This window comes from Clarias gariepinus, chromosome 19, assembly GCF_024256425.1.
Source record: "Clarias gariepinus isolate MV-2021 ecotype Netherlands chromosome 19, CGAR_prim_01v2, whole genome shotgun sequence".
NCBI classification, from domain to species: Eukaryota; Metazoa; Chordata; class Actinopteri; order Siluriformes; family Clariidae; genus Clarias; species Clarias gariepinus.
The window spans coordinates 20,021,095-20,041,234 of NC_071118.1; the positions used below are offsets into that span (position 1 = coordinate 20,021,095).

At 36.7% G+C, this 20,140-nt stretch overlaps 1 protein-coding gene across 1 annotated transcript in view; it reads right to left on the reverse strand.

Moving 5' to 3' along the window:
- The window catches only part of loxhd1a (lipoxygenase homology PLAT domains 1a), a 45,985-nt gene that overhangs the window by 18,044 nt on the left and 7,801 nt on the right, over positions 1-20,140 (reverse strand). Inside the window, exons 7-26 of the mRNA XM_053479351.1 lie at positions 19,960-20,111; positions 17,425-17,548; positions 17,082-17,332; positions 16,684-16,819; positions 15,303-15,463; positions 15,075-15,161; positions 14,851-14,986; positions 14,491-14,645; positions 12,767-12,927; positions 8,442-8,518; positions 8,124-8,320; positions 7,675-7,867; positions 7,120-7,280; positions 6,330-6,506; positions 6,079-6,217; positions 2,722-2,873; positions 2,112-2,245; positions 1,639-1,781; positions 1,164-1,268; positions 890-1,018 (exon numbers count right to left, since the gene is read on the reverse strand). Of these exons, the coding sequence (XP_053335326.1) occupies positions 890-1,018; positions 1,164-1,268; positions 1,639-1,781; positions 2,112-2,245; positions 2,722-2,873; positions 6,079-6,217; positions 6,330-6,506; positions 7,120-7,280; positions 7,675-7,867; positions 8,124-8,320; positions 8,442-8,518; positions 12,767-12,927; positions 14,491-14,645; positions 14,851-14,986; positions 15,075-15,161; positions 15,303-15,463; positions 16,684-16,819; positions 17,082-17,332; positions 17,425-17,548; positions 19,960-20,111 (2,970 nt within the window). The remainder of the gene's footprint in view (positions 1-889; positions 1,019-1,163; positions 1,269-1,638; positions 1,782-2,111; positions 2,246-2,721; positions 2,874-6,078; positions 6,218-6,329; positions 6,507-7,119; positions 7,281-7,674; positions 7,868-8,123; positions 8,321-8,441; positions 8,519-12,766; positions 12,928-14,490; positions 14,646-14,850; positions 14,987-15,074; positions 15,162-15,302; positions 15,464-16,683; positions 16,820-17,081; positions 17,333-17,424; positions 17,549-19,959; positions 20,112-20,140) is intronic.

Consider the following 20,140-nt stretch of genomic DNA (forward strand, 5'->3'; position numbering starts at 1 on the left):
GGTTTGACAAAAGTAAGGCATTTACCATTCAGGAATTACAGGGACATTCATCACAGGTAGAATGACCCACAGACAATCAGCTGATGGCAGCTGCAGTAAAGGCTTGGCAAGGGGGGAACCTCAACATTTGGTCATGGAAATGGCTGTGATGTATGCCAATCTCTACTCCATGCCTTGAAGCCAGAATTCCAATTTGTGAGGTTTTGTTAGAACATATACATTTTACATAAACTGAATTCTCAAGTTTCGTTAACTGAGCTCATAAAGCTGATGAATATAAGAAAAGTATGTACTTTTGTTTTTTGCTGTAAAAAGAACAGCGATTTGTTACAGTGTTAAGACATGCAAATACACAAACACGCATGCACACAGAAAACAAATGTACATGAATAATATGTCTTCATGTGCACACTAAACATTTAAATGTAAGTTTGCAAGTTTTAGATACATTTACTGTTACCTAGAATAATGATTAATACTCTGTATACTGAAGTTAAAGTAGGATCCATTTTTATTTATTTATTTGTTTGTTTATTAACATAATAGAATTTACCTGGAATTATGGATCCACTTTACAAATATGTCCAATGTTGGTAAAAATTAAGAAACTTATACAGTGTCTTTCGCATAAGTTTATATATACTGTATAAGTATATATAGTATAAATATATACTTATATAAGTTAATATAAGTATATATAAGTCCTAAGGCAAACCAGTACTTATTAAACATACCTGGTTTATCTAGTTTTGTCCATTAATGAAAACAATATATAAAAAGTTTACATTAAGGGAATATTTATACAGGTGTACAATTTTACACAATCTATATAAAGTATAAGCAGTAGTAGAGCATTTGCCAGCGAATACGTTTGTGCGCCTGTGTGTACCTGCGTTGTCGTGACCGATGCGGATTCTTTTAAGGCTCCCGAGGTCGACTGCCTCTATAGTGAACTCATCGATCATACCCCTCTCAAACTTGTTTCTGTGGTTCTTTGAAGCCTTCAAATTAATGATACCTAATTACACACACATACAAATTATACTTTTAATAATGGCATACCGTTCAATCTCTTTTTAAGTTGAACTACTCCACTACATTTGTAGTTATTTGTAGGTTTTTTTTTTATTTTACACATTGGCACACAGTGTGTTGATTCTTACCTGTATCATCATTCGTGCCATATAAAACAGTGTAAACATTGGCATCAGTTCCAGCATTCTTTTTGTCTCCGGTCTTTATTCGCATGGTGTATGTGGTCGACATGGCTACCAACACATTATATAGTAGATAAAGCAAAGTTACTCTACACGCCTGCTGTTGTACTGTTAAACTTAACTTAACTGACAAGCAGTGCTATATTTATATATAAACAATATATTTAAGCATAATTTAATAAACACTTAATAGTCCTTAAATATACAAACATAGATCTTTCTTGAACAATTTCTTGACAAAAGCATTCATGAATAGAGCACTGTATTGCTTCAGGTTAATGATTTAAAAAGAGATCCATTATGCAAAATTCATTTTTGTCATTTTTAAACATTCAGATGGTCTTCTTTATGTTAAAAAAATATATATGAGGGGAAAAAACCTTCTATTTGCCCAATTAAACAATTGGCTCTATGGGCTGACCTTTCTGTTCAAGTCCAAGCTGTGCTGGAGAACCCGCATCGGATTCCTTTGTCATGAATGCTTCATCCACTGGAACTAGCTCACGTGCTAATTGTCCATCGTCTTCATCCACTGCTAGCCATCGCTGGCATGGGAAGAAATACCTGAAAGGCATTCAAAGGTCTGATTACGGTCACATGCAATTTATTTAATGAGTTCTTAAATATAAAAAAGACTGTGTATCAGTGTGTATATTTTAGGTGGACAGATAGTTGTATATAATATTTGGATAAATTAGATATGTTTAGGGTTTCCTGTGCTCACAGTGTACAGTACAGTGCCCAGCTGAGCTTTAAGTTGGGGATCTAAGTTTAGTGTATTTATTTAGCTATTATATTAAAAATATCAAAGTTAGTAAAAACATTGCCTAAAGATTGTGTAAGTGTGATAGTACAATGTATGCTGTTGTTTGCATGTGTGAGAGACACGCTCACTTTGTCTCTTCCTTCATGTCCATAATTTCCACACGATCCAGGTACCACCCTGCACTGGCCTGTCGGTTATCATGGCGAATCCGTAGCTTTCTCAGTTGCCCCAGATCAATTGCCATAACGGTAAACACATCCACCTGAGGAGAGGTCAAACTCTCAGCATGTGTGTGATTCTTTCAGGTTTTTGTAATTTAGTTCATAATGTTTTACGTAGGTTTACATATGTGGCTTTTAATGCATGTACCAGCTATAAATTATGGGATTCTATGGGTAAAACCTAAATGCCCTACTCTCTACTGCTTCCTTACTGTGAAAAATAAATGCTTGTCTATAGGCAAATGCCCAAATGCATTACACAATCTTTAATTGCATCCAAAGGATCAGTGTAAAAATATTGCTTTATCAGTCAGAAAATCATCAGTTAGCTAGTCTGTGAGATTAGGTTTTTTTTTATATTTTTTAATATTTTTTATTTTTAATATAAGTTTAGCTAAGCAAGTAAAGTCACCCAGTCAAACTGGAAAAAGTGCAAAGGGTCACGTATTGTGGATCCATATGAATTTATATATAGAACATATACGTATAGAACATAACATAAGACAAAACATGTCACCTGTCCACGTTCAAACTTATTGAAATGGTTTGATTTGCGCAGCTTTCTCTCGCCTGTGTCTCCCATCTCGCCATAGATATTGATGTACACATTTGCATCTGTCCCAGCACCCCACATGCTACCGGTAAATACATAGACTTCATAGGTGTTCTCTGAAAAACAAACACACACAAACACACACAAGTGTATCTCTCTCTCTCTGTTTATATATATATATATATATATATATATATATATATATATATATATATATATGTATACAGTGGTGTGAAAAACTATTTGCCCCCTTCCTGATTTCGTATTCGTATTCATCAAACACATTTAATTATTAGTCAAAGATAACACAAGTAAACACAAAATGCAGTTTTTAAATGATGGTTTTTATTATTTAGGGAGAAAAAAAATCCAAACCTACATGGCCCTGTGTGAAAAAGTAATTGCCCCCTGAACCTAATAACTGGTTGGGCCACCCTTAGCAGCAATAACTGCAATCAAGGGTTTGCGATAACTTGCAACGAGTCTTTTACAGCGCTCTGGAGGAATTTTGGCCCACTCATCTTTGCAGAATTGTTGTAATTCAGCTTTATTTGAGGGTTTTCTAGCATGAACCGCCTTTTTAAGGTCATGACACAACATCTCAATAGGATTCAGGTCAGGACTTTGACTAAGCCACTCCAAAGTCTTCATTTTGTTTTTCTTCAGCCATTCAGAGGTGGATTTGCTGGTGTGTTTTGGGTCATTGTCCTGCTGCAGCACACAAGATCGCTTCAGCTTGAGTTGACGAACAGATGGCCAGACATTCTCCTTCAGGATTTTTTGGTAGACAGTAGAATTCATGGTTCCATCTATCACAGCAAGCCTTCCAGGTCCTGAAGCAGCAAAACAACCCCAGACCATCACACTACCACCACCATATTTTACTGTTGGTATGATGTTCTTTTTCTGTAATGCTGTGTTACTTTTACGCCAGATGTAACGGGACACGCACCTTCCAAAAAGTTCAACTTTTGTCTCGTCGGTCCACAAGGTATTTTCCCAAAAGTCTTGGCAATCATTGAGATGTTTTTTTAGCAAAATTGAGACGAGCCTTAATGTTCTTTTTGCTTAAAAGTGGTTTGCGCCTTGGAAATCTGTTTTTGCCATTTGTGGATAATGGCTCTCACTGTGGTTCGCTGGAGTCCCAAATCTTTAGAAATGGCTTTATAACCTTCACCAGACTGATAGATCTCAATTACTTTTGTTCTCATTTGTTCCTGAATTTCTTTGGATCTTGGCATGATGTCTAGCTTTTGAGGTGCTTTTGGTCTACTTCTCTGTGTCAGGTAGCTCCTATTTAAGTGATTTCTTGATTGAAACAGGTGTGGCAGTAATCAGGCCTGGGGGTGACTACAGAAATTGAACTCAGGTGTGATAAACCACATTTTTTTTTTCTCCCTTAATAACGTAAACCTTTATTTAAAAACTTGTTATTTAAAAAATTATGTTATCTTTGACTAATAGTTAACGGTTTTTGATGAGCAGAAACATTTATGTGTGACAAACATGCAAAAGAAAAAGAAATCAGGAAGGGGGCAAATAGTTTTTCACACCACTGTATACAAATACATAAACTAATATATACAGTAGTACAGTATATACACATGCCATATGTATATGCATATGTATATGTATATATATATATATATATATATATACACACACATACATATACAGTAGATATGTACATATACTTATGTATCAATGCATATATATATACTCAGCAAAAAAGTCCCTTTTTCAGGATTGTGTATTTCAACAATGATGTTGTAAAAATCCAAATACTTTACAGATCTTCATTGTAAAGGCTTTAAACAATGTTTTCCATCCATGCATGTTCAATTAACCATAATCAATTAATTAACATGCATCTGTGGAATGGTCGTTAAGACCTTAATAGCTTACAGAAAGTAGGCATTTAAGGTCACAGTCCTTAAAACTCAGGACACTAAAGAGACTTGTCTACCGACTGTGAAAAACACCCAAAGAAAGATGCCCAGGGTCCCTGCTCATCTGCGTGAACGTGCATTAGGCATGCTGCAGGGAGGCATGAGGACTGCTGATGTGGCTAGGGCAATAAATTGCCATGTCCGCACTGTGAGACGCCTAAGACAGCGCTACAGGGAGACAGGAAGGACAGCTGATCATCCCCGCAGTGGAAGACCACGTGTAACAACACCTGCACAGGATCGGTACATCCGAATATCACACCTGCGTGACAGGTACAGGATGGCCACAACAACTGCCCGAATCACACCAGGAACACACAATCCCTTCATCAGTGCTCAGACTGTCCGCAATAGGCAGTCCATGAGGAGGAGATGCACTGCAGTACTTCAGGCAGCTGGTGGCCACACCAGATACTGACTGTACTTTTGATTTTGAGCCTCCCTTCATTCAGGGACACATTGTAAAACATTTTTAGTTTATGTCTTATGGTGTTGACTCTTTTAGTGTTCATATAAATATTTACACATTAAGTTTACTGAAAGTAAAAACAGTTGAAAGTCAGAGGATGTTTCTTTTTTTTTGCTGAGTATATACAAATATATATATATATAGATAGATAGATAGATAGATAGATAGATAGATAGATAGATAGATAGATAGATAGATAGATAGATATACACATGCCCATGAAAAACTCTATTTCGTAAAACAGCTTTCAAATTTGATTGTCTTGCTGTGGCATTACTTTGATAAGCTTATGCAATGTCACAATATTCATTCAATAATTTCTCTCCAAGATCTTGTATTGATGATAGGAGAGTCACACAGCTGCATAAAGTCTACTCGCATCCCAAACATTCTCAGTAGGGTTAAGGTCTTTCATTGTTGTTTTTTGTAATGTAAAATGATCTCCTTTTATGGCCATTAAAAAAATTCCGAACACTTTCCCTAATTAAAGATAATTCTATAATATCTTTCCAGGGATTTTCCAGGTCGGAGAGTTCTTAACAAAATTTTAGTACTTTCAGAAATCCCTTAAGTTGTTGTCTTAGCTTTTCGCAGACCAATAATGTGACCCTTCTGAAGCAGTGTAATCTTTGAGGCAAAGTAATCTTTGTCTTCTGATATGGTCGTTTAAGGTCAAGACATATGGTTGTATGTCTTCTGATATGGTCGTTTAAGAATGAGTAGCTACTCACTGTATGAGTTATGGGTAAACAACTTTTTTCCACTTGCACCATATTAATCACTGCAGTAAGTATCCAATAGAAGGCTCTTATTTTTTACTTAGTTAATTCCAGATGGTGACTTTTTCGCCAGGCGTCGTATATATACCTTTCTTTCTCAAGCCCACTCTTACTCTTTCCATACCCTCCAAATCTTCATAGTCCTCTGCCAACAGCTCCACCACAATCTCTCCATCTTCCTCATCCCGAGCAAGCCACCGGTTGCAGGGAAAATTGTAGGTCTTTACCACCTCTCTTAGCTCCCCTGGATCTTCATCTTCGTCCTACACATGAAAAAATAAAGGGAGGGATAGAGGGAAAAAGCAAGCAGAAGACAGTTTTCATTCGTTTGAAACTTATTTATATTTATAAAATGATAGCCAGGGCCACTCTTACCTTTTTCTTTTTTTTCTTTTTCTTGTCTTTCTTCTCCTCCTCTTTCTTCTCAGGTTTTACCATAGCCATAATGAGCCGTTTCACTTCAATGTACTCCAGGAACCAGCCAGGAGCCAATCCAGCATCGTTATGGCCAATACGAATCTTATAGACCCGACCGACATCCAGAGCCTCAATCTGATATGACAAGTGAGAGAAAAAGTTGTGTTATTGTGATACCTTTGAGATACACATATTGTAAACTTATCAGGACTGTTAAAGCTGTATGATGCTTGATGGGTCAGAGCTATTTTGGCAGTACTAGGGGAATCTACAAAATATTTTGCAGGTGATTTCATGTCACCTGTAAGTGGTTTAAACATTATGGATGATCAGTGACATAGATGGTTAAGGCTCTAAGTTGTTAATTTAGGGACTGGAGGATCTGGGTTTGAGTCCTGCTGTTGGTGGTTACTACACCCCAACTGCATGCAGTGCTGTTCCCAAGTCTGGTTAGAAAAATAAGAGAGAGTCTGATGTGAATCCTGTGCCAAGTTGTTTGGAATGGTTGGTCTGTTGTTGCAACCATCCACTCAGAAAAATGCAGATGGAAGCCAAATTTTACCATAATACTCCTGCTTTAAAAGGTAAGAGTAAAAGCACAAGTTCTATTGTTAGGTAAAGTAAGCAAATAAAATAGAGTAGTTTTCTTAAATAATAATAGTTTTCAAGAAATAACGTCAGCTGTTCTGACTATCATTCTGGCCAAAGCACATCGAATGAGGTCTGTACAACACTCATGCTTATGCACCTTAAAGATCTCGGTGGTCCCTCTCTCAAAGTTGTTTGAACGGCTCTTGAGCTGAATGACTTCCGTCTTGCCCTCTTCACCATAGATTTGCAGAAACACCTTGGCATCGGTGCCAGCTGCAAAAACCTCCCCTGTCACGACCGTCACCTCATAGTTTATTACTGCAATCACGAAACACATAGCTGTTAATAAGTACTCTTATTTGTATCCTTCATTATAATAAAATGGTAGCAGTGCTTTGGTAAACTTTTTATCTTAATTGTTTGGATTGTAGTATGTGTTATGGGCTTTACTGTCTCTCAGTTGATCCTTAATAAGGAAAGATAAAAAGAATTCAGCTGAGTCGAGCATGATGAATACACTGAGTCTCTACCACTGTAACATTAAGGTAATGTTAACAGTTTATTATATCTTTATTGCATTATGCCAATATTCTGCAATAATGTAATCAAAAATCTCATCAATAATCATGTATGTGTGTGTTTGTGCGTGCGTGTGTGAGAGAGAAAGATAGATAGATAGAGAAAGAGAGAGAGATAGAGAAAGTTCTTGTACATTTCTCAATATCCAGTATTTCGCTTGGGTAGATCTCAACCTCCACTTTGCCATCAGCCTCATCTTTACAGAGCCAGCGGTGACTGGGGAACATATACTGAAGGCCATGCACTGGCACCCAGATCAACACACTGTCGAGGAACCAACCTGCCTGCAGCCCCTCATTTGTGTGGCCAATCAGGAGACGGTTTATCTGTAAGTCCCGCCCACAGGGAGCCACCATCAATATGCGAATTGAATAATAAAAAAGCCTTAATCACATCACATAGACAAAGGAAGAATGCAAAAAGTCATGCAATTGTCTAATAAGCCGGACAAGATATTAGGAATTAAAAATAAAAATAAAAATGTTTAAAAAAAGCAGTTTTTAAAGATACATACTAAATATTGATTGGGTTTAGTTTTTTCAGGGGTGAAGGGGGGGATGAAATGTGGGTGTGGAAATTCACCTTGCCAAGATTAACAGTCTCTACAGTGAAGATGTCAGTCTGGCCCGTCTCAAAGTAGTTATTGTGGCTGGTGTCTGAGGCTACAAGTAGGATCTTATTGGTGTCACCTTTCTCGCCATAGAGTTTAACAAATACTTTTGAGTCGGAGCTTGCACCGCTTAGGCTGCCTGTCTTTATTGCAATGTGGTAACTAATGTCTTTAAAACACATACACACACACACACACACACACACACACAAAACTCAATTAGTGATTTTATCATAAGGCTAAATGGTAATGAGCCAGTGTGCATATGTGTGTGTTGTTAGTGTACTCACTGAATAAGCGCTGGCCATCTGCACTGGGCACCAGCTCTCGTACTATCTGTCCATCATCTTCACTACGATCCAACCATCTATAGGCAGAGTAAGAGAGAAATTCTTTTGACAACATAATGCACGATCGCAACATCTTTCCAAAGTCAAACCACTCTGTAAAGTCCAATTCATGCGTAAAAATGATTTCCTCTTGCTCCTAGAACCACTCCTTCACAATTTTAGAATTGGAAGAAAAACTACATTGATGGTATAAACTGGTCATTCAGTACATTTTGGTCATCAGATGATTTCATTTTATTGCCACATTCTAAGACTAGACCTGAGCAACTGAAGCAACCCCAGATCATAACACTGCCTCCAGATACTTACTGTATACAGTGGCCACTAAGCATGATGAGTGCCTTGTGCTTCCACTCTTACCCTGATGCGCCCATTACTTTGGAATAGGCTTAATTCAGACTCATCAGACCACATGAGTTTTTCCATTGCTCCAAAGTCCAATCTTCTTTCTTTATAGCAAACTGAAGCCTTTTTTATGATTAGTCTTATTTTTTGATTTCTTAGAATACAGTATTGTATATATTTTTATGGCCACACAACTGATTAGTCCCCATCCTTTGAGTTCTCACATTGTGTGTGGAAATGCTTCTACTTTTACAGTTAAACTTAACTAAGATTTTTCCTGTAAATTTTTTATGATGCATCATCTAACATCATTTCTTTTGTGGACAAAAGACGAATAATTTAAACCTTTTAAAACACAGTAAAAAGATCATGGGATACGTCTTCTGACATGGATATTTATAAAAAGCTTCTGACTGCATTAGGCCATCTGAAACTTATTAATCACTGCAGTAATTATTCAATTTACTTGTTTCAATCCAAATATCAGAACAGTCCAGGCACTTTATTACAAACTGATAAAGAATATTTTGTGCATGGTATTATAAGACACATTAAAAACAATAATAATAAAAAAATTTAATTAATCATCGATCATCCCTACCACTTTCAGTTTCAATGCAGTAGTTGGGGGAATTGCATTGCAGACTTTAGTCAGTATCAGAATCAGTAGTTTTGCTTCACTGATCGTGTGCCAAAAAACTATGTCATTGGCAAATTATCGATACATATCATTTTGCTGTGAAGTAAGATCATTTATTGTATTTCATTTTGTAATAGGCCTAAGGATAGGCATGCCAGAGGAAAATAATTTCTGATAAGGCATAAAAGTTCAAAAATGGCATTTGTGTAATTAAACACACTGCAGTTGGCATACACTGGCTAGCCCAAAAATAAACTTTTATTGTTTTATAAGCATTATACAGTGGTGTGAAAAACTATTTGCCCCCTTCCTGATTTCTTATTCTTTTGCATGTTTGTCACACTTAAATGTTTCTGATCATCAAAAACCGTTAACTATTAGTCAAAGATAACATAATTGAACACAAAATGCAGTTTTTAAATGAAGATTATGTTATTAAGGGAGAAAAAAAACTCCAAATCTACATGGCCCTGTGTGAAAAAGTAATTGCCCCCCCTTGTTAAAAAATAACTTAACTGTGGTTTATCACAGTTAAAAGTTCAATTTCTGTAGTCACCCCCAGGCCTGATTACTGCCACACCTGTTTCAATCAAAAAATCACTTAAATAGGAGCTACCTGACACAGAGAAGTAGACCAAAAGCACCTCAAAAGCTAGACATTATGCCAAGATCCAAAGAAATTCAGAAAAAAATGAGAACAAAAGTAATTGAGCTCTATCAGGCTGGTAAAGGTTATAAAGCCATTTCCAAAGCCTTGGGACTCCAGCGAACCACAGTGAGAGCCATTATCCACAAATGGCAAAAACATGGAACAGTGGTGAACCTTCCCAGGAGTGGCCAGCCGACCAAAATTACCCCAAGAGCGCAGAGACAACTCATCCGAGAGGCCACAAAAGACCCCAGGACAACAACTAAAGAACTGCAGGCCTCACTTGCCTCAATTAAGGTCAGTGTTCACGACTCCACCAAAAGAAAGAGACTGGGCAAAAACGGCCTGCATGGCAGATTTCCAAGGCGCAAACCACTTAAGCAAAAAGAACATCAAGGCTCGTCTCAATTTTGCTAAAAAACATCTCAATGATTGCCAAGACTTTTGGGAAAATACCTTGTGGACCGACGAGACAAAAGTTGAACTTTTTGGAAGGTGCGTGTCCCGTTACATCTGGCGTAAAAGTAACACAGCATTTCAGAAAAAGAACACCATACCAACAGTAAAATATGGTGGTGGTAGTGTGATGGTCTGGGGTTGTTTTGCTGCTTCAGGACCTGGATGGCTTGCTGTGATAGATGGAACCATGAATTCTACTGTCTACCAAAAAATCCTGAAGGAGAATGTCCGGCCATCTGTTCGTCAACTCAAGCTGAAGCGATCTTGGGTGCTGCAGCAGGACAATGACCCAAAACACACCAGCAAATCCACCTCTGAATGGCTGAAGAAAAACAAAATGAAGACTTTGGAGTGGCCCAGTCAAAGTCCTGACCTGAATCCTATTGAGATGTTGTGGCATGACCTTAAAAAGGCGGTTCATGCTAGAAAACTCTCAAATAAAGCTGAATTACAACAATTCTGCAAAGATGAGTGGGCCAAAATTCCTCCAGAGCTCTGTAAAAGACTCGTTGCAAGTTATCGCAAACGCTTGATTGCAGTTATTGCTGCTAAGGGTGGCCCAATCAGTTATTAGGTTCAGGGGGCAATTACTTTTTCACACAGGGCCATGTAAGTTTGGATTTTTTTTCTCCCTAAATAATAAAAACCATCATTTAAAAACTGCATTTTGTGTTTACTTGTGTTATCTTTGACTAATAGTTAAATGTGTTTGATGATCAGAAACATTAAAGTGTGACAAACATGCAAAAGAATAAGAAATCAGGAAGGGGGCAAATAGTTTTTCACACCACTGTATATTTGTGTGTGTATGTGTGTGCGCGAGTGTATATGTGTGTGGGTGGGTGAGTGTGTGTAAGAGACATGGAGACAGAGAGGGTGTGAGTGTTTGTAACTCAACACTATCCTCTAGTCTAGCTAGTGTTTCCAGCGCATCGTGTTTCTGTCGTTTAGTCTCCATTAGTAACCAGGCACTGTTTCCTCATTTACATAAGGACTTAAACATCACTCTCACACCTACACAACTTCTCCCTCTGAAACTTTCTCTAAGGCAAAGACATCCACACACACATCCACAGACACACGCAAATAAACATGTTCCTATTTACCAGTCTACTCACACTACTTTTTTTTTGTAATTTAGAATAACCCCAGAACAATGTTGCAATGTTGTTTATATAACACATATATTATAGATTACATATTATATATAGATTCTGAATATATTAAATCCATTCAATATATTCAGACTTTTTATTCAAAAGTTTTCATAAGAAAATTTTTCATATTTTCCCAAACGGCTTGCCATAATATATATATATATATATATATATATATATATATATATATATATATATATATATATATATATATATGTGTGTATATATACAGTGAAACCTTGGATTGTGAGTAACGCGGTTTGCGAGTGTTGATTTTTAATAAATTCTGACTTGGAAAACGAACAAGTCTTGAATTTTACAAGTACCGAGTATCATGTATCACGCATGCGCTTCTTCTTTTGACGGCGAGCGTCACGTGATCACAACTGAGCCAACGGTTTTTCTCTCTTGTGCTGCGGAATTGTGGGTAATCGTCTACCCTGTCATTGAACACCGTGCCACACACACACACACACACACACAGACCCGTCCTACTTTCGCCTTCTCAGACACACACACACTCTCTCTGCTCTACACAGAAACACTCGCTGTCGCGATTCTTTTTGAAGGTAAAGTGCAGGTTAATTTGTTTGATTTTTACACAGCAGTGATTGTTAGTGTGTTGCTCAATCGAGTGTCATTAGAGAGATTTATTGTTTATTTTTCTGATAAAACAGTGTTTCCGTTGTGTGCGCTTGTGGAGGAAGGGAAAACCAAAACACTTATCTGTCAGGATTTATTTTTACTTTTTTTTTAAAGGTAAAGTTTAAGTTAATTTGTTTAATTTTTACTTGATATTTTGTGTTAATTATTTTTATGTATTTATTTTTTGGGGGCTGTGGAATGGATAATTTAAGTTTCTTCCATTGTTTTTTATGGGAAAATTCGATTGGTTTACGAGTGTTTTAGAATATAAGCCCTCTTCCGTAACGAATTATGCTATATATATATATATATATATATATATATATAGCATAATTCGTTACGGAAGTATCTGATTGGATGGTTGACCTGCCTGTTACAGGGGAATTCCACACTGGTAGCCTCTGGTTGACCCTCCTCTCTGATCAGCACTTTATCCAGGAACCAACCACAACCTCCACCCCGGCCATCATGACCAATTCTCACCCTTCTGAGGGTCCCGAGTGACACAGCCTCTATCACAAACTCATCTGCCTAAGGCAAACAGAGAAAGAGAGAGAAAGTAATACATTTATATACGAAACTACATTGTTATTCTTTAGTGTTTTGTTTGTAGTTCCTCCACTTAAGTTAAGTGTTCTATTTTAACAAAGAAGAAAAAGACAAAAGACAGATGACAAATGTGTGGTAGTAAACTAAAGTATTTTCCTTTTGGCTCTTTGATACCTTTTTATTGGCAAAATGTAAAGCTTTGCATATCATTGCTGTTGTATGCATTGTCATCATTATATTTACTTAAAACCTTTACTCAGTGAAGTTTACTCAGGTAAATTATTGGTCCCATACCTGTCATATTTGCGTTTGGAACCTACCAGAATTCATTTGGTGGTTAGCTTAGCTTGGTTAGTTAACTTGCTAGTCACCTTTCCTTTTGACAAAATAATAAGATTCTTAAAGAAACAGATTTTAAATTCAATGTTGTCTGTAAAACAATGGGGCAACACTGTGCTTCCAAAACAAAACGGAGGAGAAGTGATATTAAAGCATAATAGTACAGGGACATCCAACTATATATATCACTAATTATATTACATGTTTTAATCATTAATTACACTAACTGTTGGTCACAGGCATTGGTAAAAGTAGCTTGGTACTGTCCGCAGTACTGTTAAGAGGGTAGGGTAGCCTGCCAAAACCCACAACCAATCACAGAAGCACTTTCAGCAAGCAAAACACATCTCATAACATTATGGCATCAGTTAAACAACACGTTTTATATAGTAATTGCTTCCAAGTTGTTCTAAATCGCCTATGAACCCATCCGTGTTGTTTTGTTCATGGCCTTCGCACCAAAGCTACAAAGCTTCTAACACTAGTTTTGGATTTAATTCCAAATCCATGTCTACATCTTAATTAAGTCCACTACTTGGACTGTGGACCAAGGCATTTTTACACCCTACATAATGCACTAGCTTTTCATTTTAGTCTATTTGGAATTCAACCTTGGAACCGAGGAAATTTGCTGATATTTTAAAAGTCAATAAGTGGAAATATAAAAAGAATTTTACAAGATTTAATGGTACATTGTACTGTTAATAATTTAAAACTACTTTCAACTCTGTTAATTTTACTAACTGTTGTTCGCCAGCTCCGCCAGTCGTGGTTAGAAACTTCTGCCAAGACATGTATTAGCAGAGCCAAATAACTGGTTGAATAAATAAAACAAAATCTGTTAATAATAAATGTTGTTTGTGGAAATTTTGTATAAAAGCAATATCACACTTTAGGCTGTGGTGTTGTATTTAATATTAGTATGGCTGTAATATCTTCAGGTTGCATTCTTAAGTGTGATATAAGTCTCAATTTGGTCTGAAATGTGTAGGAAGGTTGAAATATTGACAGAGTAAAATAGTGTTTAACTGAGAAGGGCAAGGAACACAACATTTACAGTTTCAAAACTGTACATTTAGTACATTTTTCAAAAGTCAGCATTTAAATCAGCAATTAAACTCCACTAAACTTAAACCACAATTGGACCATGTTTTTATAGTCACTTTTATAGTCTATAACTGATTGCTGAATGAGAGAATAACTCACATTGCCCTTCTCAAACTTGTTGACATTGGTTTTGCTCATAAACAAGAACCTCTCTCCAGTGTCCCCTAGGTCTCCAACCAAGCTCATATATACACTTGCGTCTGTTCCACTGCCAGTTATATTCCCAGTGTAGATAATTATTCGATATTTTACCACTGAAAGACATTAATGGTAAATAATAATGGTACAATAAAACAATTTGACAGAAGAAGTAAAATGTCAGGAAAAAAAAAATCCACCATCACATATGCTTAACAAGTTTGTTTTTGGATTAATACTTTTTGTTACATTGCAACAGTGTTAGCTTTTCATAACTGATTAAATGAAAAGTTTTTCTTGTATTTCGCTGTTATTTTTTACATGGCAGTGGCTCTGGAACATGGACTCCAGTAGCTGGCAGTTCCCTAATGATCTCCTGATCATCCTCATTAATGTCCAGCCAGCGATTGCATGCAAAGTTATATTTCTCTCTGGTCAGACTTTTCATTAAGGTAACCTGCATGCACAAACACACACTAGAGTCAACAAAAATACAACAAATTAATTCACAGAAATATGATAAATGGCTTGCTGTTTTTTCTCACTCTGCCTAGATGCCAGCCAGAGAATGGGTGTCTCTTCTCATGCCAAATTCTCAACTTCCTTATCTTCCCAATCTCAGGCATCAAAATCTACCACAACCCACCAGGGGAAAATATTGTTAAATACACATGTAATACATGCAAATCTTTACTACAGATGTGTGTAATAATAATAATAATAATAATAATATTAATAATAATAATAATAATAGAACTGGTAAATTTCAGTACCAGGAACTTGTCACACTGGCCCTGGTTGAAGCCATCTGATTTGGTCTCCAGCTTTATCTCGTCGCTCTTGCCCTTTACCCCATACACTTGTATAAATATCTGTGCATCTGTGCCTGCTCCTTTCATATCTGATGTAAAGATCCACAGTGACCACTGATGCTCTACAAATGACAGAAAAAAGTTTGTTTCCATTCGTTTTAATGTAAGTCAGATCACAATTAGACTTTTAGTTCTAAAGTACTACTCTATCCATCACCCCTAGAATGTTACATGTCACACAAGTGTAGCCACACAATTTAAACTCTTGTTATTGTTTTTTTTTGTTTCAGCATTTGCTGCACTTTTTTCCTGTCATACGTTTCACAGTACTACAGAGTCTGTATTTGCCATGTGTCCACAGCTCCTGTTTTTGATTCTTTTTTTCCTGCTTATGCTTGTTTGTGTTTGCATTTTAATTATCAATTACTGTATTTTCCACATCCGCATTTACTTTTAACCCTACTGGAGAAGGTCTGCCCTAAACCTAGAAAGAGCCATTTCCAAACCTTCCTGCTCCTCTGAGGACACTGCTGTGGTGTACTCATGGTGGGCTTTGCTCTATTCTCATCTGCCACCATGGAAGTTGTGCCACATCTTAGCAACTGGCAAGGTTTCACTTCTATTTGGTGGAAGTGACATCTCATGTTAGCTATGCAAAAGATAGCACTCCATTGTCCAGAACCCCTTCTTGACGGTGTTTCAAACTTTGGGAGCAAAGTTTTAAGCAAAGTTAGTCAATGCCAAGGAGGCTGAACTACACTGCTTTCACGTGACACATTTCACCTTAAATAGTTTTTTAGCTTTTGTTGCACTTGTCTTTTGTTGTTGTATGTTTCAATATATCACCTAGTGTGTACGGTTTTGCCTTTTGTCACCTGTCCACAAGTCTTGGTTTATTTTTTACACTTGCATTCAGCTTCATTTCCACTTAATTACTTCGTATTGAGACACTAAAGAATATCTACTGAACAAACCAATTTCCATCAACCAACTTTCTTATTATACACATAGAACTCGAATATAAAAGTGCAAAATGAAACTTAAATAAAATAAAACTGTTACATGTGCCTGTGATAAAAAAAAAATTATGTTGTAAATATGACAAACATCATGATATGATCTTATTACTCCTGAATAATCAGTGCTAAGGTAGGTCTTTACAGACAGAAGACTGCTTAACGTTTGGGAGCATAGCCAATGACTACTGGTACAAGTGTGTTTTTTCCAAGCATTATAATGGGTGTATGCTGGTACAACACTTGTGCAAGAGGAATTCAGGGAAAAGAACCAGTGGGTGGATGCTAAGAGAGAAAAGCACATGGCAGATGGACAAATATCTCACTCTTTAATTTGCGTTTGCGCAGTGAGACCATTTCATACAGCTCCCTCTCTACCAAGCCATCTCCATCATCTTCATCCAACCAGCGGCGACATGGGAAAACCTGCTCAATCCCTGTAAAAGGGCAATACACTGTAACCTGAGAAAAACAGAAAAAGAGAGACAAAGTGCAATAGAAATAGAATGATAATGCATAATATTAGCCTACATGTTCTGTTTAACGTTTTGTCCCTTTTGATGGGCAATCAAAAATTTCTATTGTAGAATGTACAGTTTAAACAGCATGATTTTTTTTTTTAAGTTTTAAAATGATTACTAAAATATACCTCACTTTTCTTCACTTATGTTTGCAAACTCTCAAAAGGAGATTTACACAAAGACAGACACAACAACATACACACCTTTTCACAGTACCAGCCACAGCTGATCCCAGCATTGTCATGTCCAATTGTGACCCTGCTGAGTGGACTGATCAGATCCATAATCTCCACGTTAAAGATATCAATCTGTCCGCGCTCAAAAGTTCCACCTTCCAAAAACATCTTCCCACTGTTTTTATTGCCCTTCTGCCCATACATAACCAGATGGATCTTTGAGTTGGTGCCAGCACCCCGAATATCTCCAGTCATCACCTGGACGTTATACACCATCGCTACATACAAACCAGCAACCACAAACACATGCATATTAATATTACACAGGATGTCTTCATTCTCTCTCTCTCTTTCTCATTTACATACATACCCATCGGTTGGGTAGCTCCTAATGCGAAATCTCTCTGTATTTTCCCATCACCTTCAGATATGTCAAACCAAGCATTAACAGGAAACTCATACATCTCTTTATTACCCAGATCATCAATGGCCACCTATAGAACACACACACACACACACAATATACGGCAAGAAATACTCAACATAAATGGGAACTCTTCTAAGACTGCTGGAGAATCAATTCAGGTGACAACCTTACGTAGCTGGGTGAGAGAATGCCAAGAGTGTGCAAAGCTGTTATCAAAGTAAAAGTTGAACTTGTTTACACTTTTTCGCTGGCTACATAACTCTGTTAGTTTTGATGCTTTCAGTATTCTACAATGTAGAAATCAACAAATCTTAAGCAACACCCCTAAAAAAGTACTGATGGTACTGTACCCAGTCACGACATTAAAACCTAAAACATTATGTCCAATATCATGTAGGTTCCCATTGTGCCACTGGGTCAGACCTGGTCCCTAAGGGCCAAGCCTTCTACAGACCACTGAGGGTGTGCTACGGTGTCTGGCACCAGGACATTAGCGTCAGATTTTATGGATGGTGTGGTTTGAAGGGTGGGAGCCCCATGGATCGGACTAATCCGTTCAGCAACCCCCATGGATGCTCTTTCAGATTGGAATCTGGGGAATTTGGAGGCACTGAATGAATGAATTTTGCACTCCTTACTGTAATGCACTGAATGGAATATGCCAGGTATTCTGACACCTTTCTACTGTGGCCAGTATTGACTTCTCTTTTTTTAATAGTTTGTACTACATTAGCTTTTCTGTGGAATCAGACCAGGCGGGCCTTGGGTGTCCATCATCCTCTCACCAGTTTACTGCTGCATAATTGATAGTCAATGTTATTCAGTTTACTAGGTGTTAGTGTTAATGCTACGGGTAATCTGATATGTATGTATTTATGTATGTATGTGTGAATGTATGTGTACTCACTATAAAGTTTGCCTCCAAAATTATAATTATAACAATAATAATAATAATAATAATAATAATAATAATAATAATAATTATTATTATTATTATTATTATTATTATTATTATTATTATTTTTATTATTATTATCATAACCTCTTTTTACAAAATCATTTTGCATCATAATACTTAGAGGATTGTTGTAAATTATGGTTTTAGGTGAGGTCATAACGAAAGAATTTTCTATGGATTTTTGAAATCAATAAATTTAATAGAATGAAATATTTAGAAAGTAAAAATAAGATAAACTATGTTAAAAGCAGACCAAAATTAGCAATGATGGACACACAACTACAAACAGGACACACAATACAGCAAGTAGTGATCAATCCAATTTTCTTTTCCAGTATATGACCTTTAAATAGAAAGGACAAAAGTGTACATTACTGTGACGTATAATGTTCAAATTACGTTTCCATGATCTGTGCAGTTAAATTGTAATCAACTAATTGGGGGTAAATGACTTCTAAATGGAAAAGACATTAAGAAATTAATACATTACTATGTGACATGATATTTAATTCACGTTTGCTATGAGCTGTGTAGTCAAATTTTAATCAACTAATTCAAGGTAATCTAGAACACAATACAATTTGAAACTGATTGTGTGTGTGTGTGTGTGTGTGTGTGTGTGTGTGTGTGTGTGTGTGTGTGTGTGTGTGTGTGTGTGTGACCAGATCATGTTTTGGTCTCTTGTGTAAACTCTTAAGAAAGGGACTGACTAATCTAATCAAAACTGCATGAATTAAAAATCACTCAGTATGAATTACAAACAGACAAAAGCTTTGGACAAATTAATCATTCATTAAGTATCTGACTATGTGACTAAGTCTGGACTTTTCACTAAGAAGGCCATAGACATATTTTACAGGGGGATGAGTTTAACCTTTCCCAGTAATAAAAATAGGCCAATATGAACCCCCAATCACCCCCCCGCCCAAAAAAAAAAAAATACAACGATGATAGATTAAAATGACTAACTGTTATAAACCATAATAAATTAATTGACTTTCTTAATTTATATCAACATGTTAGCCAGAAAACTAGTTAGGCCAATAACTACTTTTGGAGGTAGCCATTTGCCATTATCTTGCTAAAACCCCCAAACCCCCAATGGTGAACGAAAATGTATGTTCTTAGTTGTTGCATCACCAAGGAATAATCATAAGATATTCAAATGAGTAGTCTCCAGTGTACACATACAAACAAAAAAAAAAGGGAAAATAAACTTTCCGTGATTTTTGTCATTTTTCATTCACAGTATTGCGCTGGCCAAGGTCTAAACAAGCCAAATAAATTACCCCTATTGTGACCTTATATTAGAAGATACCCTCCCCCAGTTTGTTGCTCCCTGGAAGAGTTAGCGTTAAGTAGCTTATTTATTTAGTCTTTAAAACAGACTGTTAGAGTACAGTACATAAAGTATGGGAACATTGCATGATCTGACAAAGACAACACTAAAATATTACAATATACATGTATATTTTACTTGAAATTTTTATAACTATGAGTGCCCCTGCACCTGTGTGTACCTTATCACAGCCCCAGCCTGCAGAGGAACCCTTGTTGTTGTGTCCAATGGTGATTTTTGTCAGTCTGCCCAGGTTTGGGTTTTCTATGGTAAATTTATCCTCATTTCCCCGCTCAAAAGTATCCTTCCCTTCACTCACAAGCTTCCTCTCTCCTACAAACACACATGTGACATCATCAAGA